The sequence below is a fragment of the Gavialis gangeticus genome, unplaced genomic scaffold, assembly GCF_001723915.1.
Source record: "Gavialis gangeticus isolate Ggan-Ray unplaced genomic scaffold, GavGan_comp1, whole genome shotgun sequence".
Classification (NCBI taxonomy): Eukaryota; Metazoa; Chordata; order Crocodylia; family Gavialidae; genus Gavialis; species Gavialis gangeticus.
The window spans coordinates 51,813,361-51,821,798 of NW_017729031.1; the positions used below are offsets into that span (position 1 = coordinate 51,813,361).

The 8,438-nt window shown below is 40.5% G+C and overlaps 1 protein-coding gene across 2 annotated transcripts in view; it reads right to left on the minus strand.

The window, feature by feature from the left end:
• Nucleotides 1-852: 852 nt before the first annotated feature.
• Nucleotides 853-8,438, minus strand: part of SPC25 (SPC25, NDC80 kinetochore complex component) — a 22,701-nt gene continuing 15,115 nt past the window's right edge. For both annotated transcript variants that reach the window (XM_019522755.1, XM_019522756.1), the window contains exons 2-7: nt 7,402-7,559; nt 7,246-7,311; nt 5,569-5,715; nt 4,904-5,008; nt 2,859-2,957; nt 853-1,153 (exon numbers count right to left, since the gene is read on the minus strand). In XM_019522755.1, the coding sequence (XP_019378300.1) occupies nt 1,029-1,153; nt 2,859-2,957; nt 4,904-5,008; nt 5,569-5,715; nt 7,246-7,311; nt 7,402-7,555 (696 nt within the window). In that variant the 5' untranslated portion in view covers nt 7,556-7,559 and the 3' untranslated portion in view covers nt 853-1,028. The remainder of the gene's footprint in view (nt 1,154-2,858; nt 2,958-4,903; nt 5,009-5,568; nt 5,716-7,245; nt 7,312-7,401; nt 7,560-8,438) is intronic.

Sequence of the window (8,438 nt, forward strand, 5' to 3'; positions counted from 1 at the left end):
CACACACCAGGTCTGGGGGCTTGGCAAGCTGCAAGCCAGGGCTGGGGGCCAGGCAGCTAGGGGACTGTACATGGGCCAGGGGCTTGGGAGAGAGGGACTACACACCAAGCTGGGGGCTCCATGCTGGCCCTGATCTCAACCCTATGGACTGGCTCAATTCAGCTACACCTGTTGGAAGATGTAGGTATTTTGCAAGAAAATACGGTATAAACAATCTGCCCTGTGCAACTGTTAGTGCAACTTGACTGTTTTGTGAAATCTTTATCACAACACACTTAGGATCTTCATCAGGTGAAACTTTTTGTTCTTGTTGCAAGTCTTAAAAGAAAAGTGGCAGTTAGTTGTGCATCTCTTCTTTTTCTGGGTGACTTTCTGAACAGAAATATCATCTCATTGTTAATAGCTACACTGCGATTCTTTTGTGAGCCTCTAAAAAGAATGTGACCATGTGTCCTGGATTTCTGAGGCAGGTCCTGGCTGACCAATGAAAGTTAAAACAAGTGTTCCAGGTGCAAAGGCAGAGCAGCAGGAGCTGTGAAATCGGAACCCCTAGCAAACAGCCAAGTTGCTGGATTAATGGAATGGCCATTAGCGCTAACTGTTACTTCACATGTTAACACCTGTGAAGTAAAGAACAATGGATAATTAACAGGCCATTGACTCCCTGCAACCTGCAGGGGGGTGGGTAGTGTGCCAGACTTCACATTGTCCCATATGGGTACCCTACCTGAAATACAAGACAAACTTAACTCTATATTCTACTGAATCCATGCTACATGTCTAAACGCATTTCACTAAGGAAGTATTTGCTAGACTACATTGTTTCTGAAATAATACCAAAATGCCTTTAGGTAAGGATAATTTACAAAAACATTTTTTTCTTTATTTAGAAAAGAGAATATTAAAAACCATGTATAAGTATCTTTGCTCTCCTTTCAGGTTAATGGAAACAGGAAAAAAATTGTGAATGCTCCCAGGGACAGGAAGAGAGAGATAAAGCCAGTTTTGCACATATATACTGTTACAGATTACTTATATGATAAAGCTGTGAAAGCTTTTCTGACATTAGCAACAAATGCAGAGAAGTTGTTGGTTTCTCTCACTTTTAACTGGAGGTCTGCCATGCAGTCCAGAGGAGGAGAACAGGATACCACTAAAAGAAAATAAATGTGAAAAATCTTTAATTTTAAGAGGAGGCAGCCATTCATACACTGATCCCTCAGTCTCAAGATTTTTTGCCAAGAAGAAAAGTTTGACTCAATTATTTCACAATGTCTCTTTTTTAGATTCGTATAAGAATAAGTCTTAGTAACATCCTAACCATTTTTTTTTTATCTTTGCAAGTACTGTGTTTGTCTATTTTAAGTCTAAACTTCCAGAGAATAACTAACTTTTAGCAAGGAGAAAGTGGGGCCTTGTCCAAGAACACACTGTTTTCGTGCCTACTTTTTCCCCTTGTGCCACTGCTTTTGCTGCTACTTGGATTGTCACAGCATTTCTTGCCTGACTCAAAACCTTCAATGTATTCCTGAGCATTTCTGCTGCTCTGCAGGTGTGCAGACTGATGTAGCTCAGCAGAAGACAGAGAGGTTGAGTAGTAGGGCAGGAGAGAAAGATTACAAGACATTTTGGAAGAGAGCAGTTTAGATCTGAAACTGTGAAAATAGAAATCCCTTACTATTGCTATCCACTGTATTAAATAAAGGGATGTGTGGCATTTTCTTGAGCACTATGACAATTAACTTCAAGCAAAGCGAGTAATCACTTTTGAGTGGAAAAAGCAGCTTCTACACTCTGAGAAAATGCTGTTTCCTTAGTTGGGGAAACTTTAATTCACCCATCTTGTACACAACTATTACACAGTAATAGCCTTGTTTTTTCTATTAAAACACCATTTGTTTAAAGTGATATTTAAGGCCAAATTAATGTATGCCAGCAGATTTGGACAAAAGGCAAGACAGAATTTGGCCCTTATTCTCTGCTTATTAATAAAAATGTACTCTTAGGAAACTAGCAAGTCTAGGGTTTATGCATGTTGTGTGGAAGGAAGGCCAAGGGAAAATTGTAATTTGTAACTATTTGTTATTAATCCTGGCTACATCTTTCTGTGTTTTGCCATCCTATGGACAGTTGAAAAGGGAAAATAAGTAGGCTTAGAGCACTATTTAAGTTGTCTCCAAGCACTGGTAAAGAACTGTACCTTTACATTCATGATCAAAACTTCTGTGGGTGTTGGGTTTGATACTCTGTAAGACTGGGGACAGACAGTAGCTAGGACTGAAAAGTGCATCAGGCTGTGCCTCAGAGCTTTCCTTCACCTGTCTCATTGGCCAGTAAGTTAGGCTGAATAAAAAGCTATCTTTTCTGTCTCATGAACACATACAGGTGATGGTGGTATAGAAAGCATGAGGGTACAAAGATACTTAATCCTCCATCAACTACCACAACCTATGCATACAGGGTAAGCAGCAACAATTGGTTAAAAGCTAGATTTCAGAATTATTCTTTAAGGAGAGGAGGAATAAAAGACTAATTCTCAAGGGCTTTTGGGTAGGGAAGGAAAGCAGCAGCAATGAACTCTTAATGAAGACAGTTGGGTTGGGTGATCTCAGAAAAGGCCTGAATTTTCAGCAGGGGGAAGGGAAAGAAAATAAAGAAAGTAAAATAAAAGAAATGAGGGGACAAGAAAAGGTACTTTTTAGGTGTAATTTGTAGGCTCAGTCAGAAGTTTTTTAACTCATTTAAATGTGCTAGAGTGTGAGCATACAGATGTCCCAGTATATTTTATAACAAATTTCATAAAAGAAGCAAAGTGATTTAAAAGCAAACAAAATGATTAGCTGAAAATCAACACATACCTTCATATTCTCCCTGATCATTTATGGAAAGAGTGAATATGAAAGGCTTGTCAGGATCTTTGTGGTCAATGCATCGGAATATGAACTGCAACTGTTCATCTAAAAGCATAAACAGAAAAAGATTTCTGCCAAACCATTACCTTAGCTTATCAGACTGAGTGATGGTCAACTGAGTAAACTGTGGTTCAAAGTCAGTAATTAAAATGTATTTTAGAAAATATTGATATGTTTAGTGAATCTGCCCAGCTCGCTCTCATTTTTTAAACAGAAAATAAAATTTGGAGCCTGAAGTACTTGCATGTCAATCTACCTATTTGACAGTTAAGTACAGCTTGAGTGAGACTACAAAATAAAACTACTATTGTATTAGTATAAATCCATTTTAATTTATATGATCTAAATTATTTATTTCTAACAATCTTTCAAAGATTTTAGTCGGTAAATACTATTTTAATTGGAAAGTTTTATAGCTGTTTATCTTACTGCACCTTTGTGGTCAGAAGCAGTAAGACTTTATGGCAGGGAGATAAAAATCTGTCATTTGCAACATACACTGGCAACACACTACTTTCAAACTGAATATCTGATTGAGCAAAACAAGTACAAAATCATGTCAATATACTACAGCAAAGAGTTTAACCATATACAAGATGCAACTTTTTAATAAACCATCTTTTGTCTACTGATGAGAGTGGTGGTGTCTAACTTGTCAGGAAAATTGACCTGACCAAATGCAGCCCACCGGGCTATCATATCCAGCTTGCAGAGCTCCCCATGGGTCCAGAAATTTGGCAGCTGGGCAGCAGTGGCCATTAATACAGCCACCCTGCCAAATCCCTAAGCCCCACTCCTTGCACAGCTGCTGAAGCCAAGCTATGTACCATTCCACTGTAGGGCCAGGCAACACTCCCCTCTTTAACCTCTGCTTCTGGATTGAGACCGGGCCCCCTGCACTCCCCACAGTGCCAGGTTGGGGTCAGGCCATGCCCTACTTCCCCCTGCTCAGGCCTAGCCACACCCTCTTCTTTCTCATTGGGGTTGGGCTATGCTCCCTTTCCCTCATGGGGCTGGGTCAGGGCCTGGCTATGCCCCCCCACACCCTGGCCATGTCCCTTTCCTCTGTACAGGGCCAGCCTGTCTGCAACCCCCACAGCCAGATGGTGCTTGCATTGTATCAAGACCACTGACTGGATTGGACTGCTGACGGACTGAGCGCTGCCAATGTGGACTGCTAGGCAAAAATGTTGGGTACCAATGGAGCTAGAGCAGGGATGGGCAAAATGGTGGATTGGGCCAGTGGCCAGACTCACAGGAGCCCCTGCCTGCATCACTGTGACTGGTTTCCATGGAGACCCCAGAAGCAGCAGAGCCATGAGTGATAAGGTTTCCATGGAAACTAGCCCAAGCATTGCTGGCAAGGCAATGGATGGGTTGGGAGCTGCTCTGGGGCCAGAATTTTGCAGTGGTGACAAGGTGGTCTGAAGCCGGGGCAGAACTGCCATCTACTGCCTACACACAGCGGACTGTAGCTCTGCCTTAGCTCTGGCCCACCCCAAGATCCTGACCCCAGCCCTGACCCCAGCCCAGCTGCGTGCCCTGCCAGCGCTGCTTGAGCCAGTCTCGCTGTCATAGTCCTGCTGCTTCTGGGGTCTTCATGGAAACCAGCTGCAGCAACGCAGTCAGGGGCTGCTGGGAAATGGAATCCACCACAGGCCCAAACCAGCCCACAGGCCAGACTCTGCCCACCCCTGAACTGGAGTGAGTCAATTAATAGGTATGTTAAGAAATGACTCAAAGTATAAAGAATCATTTAAACAAAGTCTATAAAGGGACTTAAAGATCCACTTTAAAAGGAGCAGTATGATCAAACACAACACAGTTCAGGGTTTTAACTTGGTTTAGTAAGTTTAGACTTTCGTTTGAAGTGAGACTTAAATTCCTTTATGATTATGTAACAGGAAACAATGTGTTCGCTAGGTGATCTTCATATTTAATCCAGCAACAATCCCACTGAAAGAGTACAAATAGACAGGAACAAAACTTACCATGAATTCTGCGTATTTCTAATGCAAGCCGCTCTTCAAACAGTGCTTTAGATTTACAGAGTCTTTCCACCCTCTCCTTAGTGGCCTTGTTTTTAGAGGACAAAACTAAAATGTATTAAAGAGCTACAGTAAGCATCAAAGCAAAAGGAAAGCATTTAAAAACAAATTTTTAGAACAGTAGAAAATTTTGCCAAGAATTAGTTTGTTAGCATTTTTCCTCTGGTAAAAAAGAAATTTCTTGTTCTTGACAGCCACGCTATTTCTATTCATTTTACTCTGCGCAGTCGAAGCTTTTTGCACACTAGCCTGTTGTTTGTTTTGGAAAGCTATCTTAATAAAAAATTGCTATAGTATACTCAGCTGTTGAAAGCATTGTTGATGTAGTTGCCAATTACAAAAATATACTGCTTATTACATTGAGAAATTACAGGATTTGTTTTAGTTCATTGGTCCCTTAATAATGGAATATTTACATATATAACGATTCAAACACGGAAGCACATTATCCTTGCATCTCAAATAATTAATATCTATACCATGGCAGCACTAAAGTACCAACCCTAAATATGTATGTTCATCTATTGCTCTAAAGCAAAGCCACCAGCAAACACTTAGGTGATTTCACATCCTAAGTGTTTTGGAGACTTATCAGCTCTACAACTTACTTTCCTTTTTTCTAATCAACTCTTCCTTGAGTAATCTGATGCTCTCCATCAAGTCTTTCCTTTGTTCTTCTTCCTGTTTAATTTTGGATTTTGTTTGTGCCAAGTTTTCTTGTTTTTCTGCAATGCATTTGTTCTCCTGAAGGATTTCTGTGAGAAGAGTAAACCCAAATATTTATAATTAATGCTTAGCTAAATAAGTCCCCAGTCTGAGAAACGCTTATGCACATATATACTGTGTGTAGGAGGCAGACTTTCTCCTGAGAACATCAAGTACAACTATAAAATCTGATCTGTTCTGGTTATATGCTTAGATGAAAAGCCACAAAAAAATTCTAAGTGGAGGCATTCTGGTACCTCATGGCTATCCACACATTCTAGTTGGCTTATTTTCAGTGACAGAATTGCACAGCTTTAGGCTTCCTGTCATTTTAACACCGTGGCTTCATTAGATGTCTCCACTGACATGATGTACAGATATTAATTGCCAATTAATTTGCAAATTTTAGTTCCAACACTTGAAGGTGAATAATTAAGCTCAAATGAGTTACTGTATTTACTCAATTCTAAAATGAAGTCCCCCCCCACCTCCCATTTAACATGGAGGGGGGTCTTAAAATTGAATGCAAGGGCAGTAGTGGGGGGCAGGTGGTCCAGCCCTTACTTGCCCCTTCCTCCTTCAGCCATACCCTGCTACCTCTGTACCCTGCCATCCCCCCCGACGCCTCTTCCCCCTTTCCCTCCCCTCCCCCAAGCAGCCTCTGGTCCCTTGCCTGTCTCTCTCCCTCCCCCTCTTACCTTTGCTGTATGCCAACAGCCTTGATTCCCATTCTAGCTTTCGGGCACTGAACACAGCCACAGCCTGGCCCTGTAGCAGCAGCAGCACACACAGGTGCTATGAGGCTGTCTGGGACCATGCTCAGTGATCAGAGTAGAATGGGGACAGAGCCTACCAGCATGGAGCAGAGACTGAGAGGAGGGGAGGGCAGGGAGGTACAGAGGCTGCCAGATGGGGTGGGGAGGGACAGGGAACAAAGAAGAAGAGGCTGTAGGGGACAAGCACAATCAGGAAGCAAACTGTTTGACCTCCCCACACCATCTGCCTCCCCACTGCATGCCCCCCCTGCAGCAGTGGAAGGGATGAATTAAAAGATGACCCTCCAATAATAAGATTCTATATATGGAAAATTATGACAAATTTATAAGTTTTCTATGTACAGAATCTTATTATTGGAGGTTGTCTTGAATTCAAGGTCATCTTAAATTCGAATAAATATGGTAATCCTGAATTCACATGCTCACTGTGCACTTTGACCATGGGGAAAGAAGCGGTGCCTAGATCTCACAGAAGTTACGTTATCTTTCATAAGCGAGTTAGTTTTTGTTTCTTCACCAAAGTAACTAGACCTTATACCTTTCCTGTTAGACTGAGTGCAAGGTGTTTTCTACTCATTTCTTGTTAGGGCAACATACTTTATGTTATAAAAGAGAAAGTGTTCAATTCAGTTTTAAAATATTCATTCCTCTCAACACAATTCTTCTGCTATTTCTGTTTTGCAGAACTCACATTATGTTGGAGAAAGCATTTAGACTAGAAATATTCTGTTTAACTGTTTTAACAAACACATGGTTTCATTCTAGAAAAAAGTTAAAAGCTATAAATAAACCCTCATACTGTACCAGCTGCGTACTCTTGAATCTTAGCAATCATCAAATCACCTTCTTTTAATTTTCTGGACCATTTCTCTGAAATAAAAACATTTATTTTGGACAAAGAAAGGAAACTGAAGAAATAAAATTGAAATTAGTAGTAATGTGAAGATGTAAATGTTGTACCTGAAAATGTTTTTATGGACTCTTTGCAGGAATCTCTTAGTACAAGAGTCTGATTGATCTGTTCACAACCACAGATACTTTTGAACTTGGTCCAAAACTCTTTTATTTCTCTTTCAAAAAGCATCAGTTCATCTTCTGTTTTTATCTGGGACATAGTGCTACAGTAGACATAAAAACATAACACAATATATATGGCATAGCAGAAAAATCTTGAGAGAGGTTTTTGGGGTTTTTTTATCCCTGATAGACTAATGCTTAAATGCTGCTACTCTTAAGTTTTGGAACCTTTACCGTCAGTTTTTTTTTCAAAAAGTTAGGCCACAGTATTGAATACCATAGAGAACTATATCATAAGCCACTGCCCTAAAACTTTACTGGCAAAAACCCATGCAGGTAGTTGATTTTGTGTACTGTGATTGGTTCCAGTGAAGACCTCTTAGGACTAATCACAGTACTCATAAATTTCTACTGAATCAACCCCCAAATTAACTTATCTTTTTCACACTTAATCAAAAACAGAGTTTTATAATAAGCTACCTTAGATTATCAATAGAAGAGAAACCCAAATTCACATTTCAGAATCCTTAACTGCAGGCAATGCACAAACCAGAAAGAATCCTGTTTGACTTTCAGATTTTAGGCAATTTATGGCAGTAGGAAGAGTGAAGAGGGAGGGGAAAAGGTTTTTCTTTTTTTTTTTTCTCTTTTCTACATGTAAAAAGGTTGAACAGATTTGATGTGTAATGAGATAAAGGCATAAAATATGGGACTCTAAAAAGCCACTTTTACATTCACTTCTCAGATGTGAACTACTCAGAGCTGCACTTTGCAAAAGGGAGGCCGCTTAGCCGCCATCCCTTAACTTGAGCCCTCACATATCCAGCGCGCTGAGTGTTTTGCTGACAATCACCTGTCAAGTCCTACATATTTACTACTGTTCAGACTAAGCATGCTGCTTTAGCAATAAAATACATGTGCCATGTGACTTAACCCTGGTTATTTACAAGCAATCCCCCCCAAAAAACCCCCCCAAACCC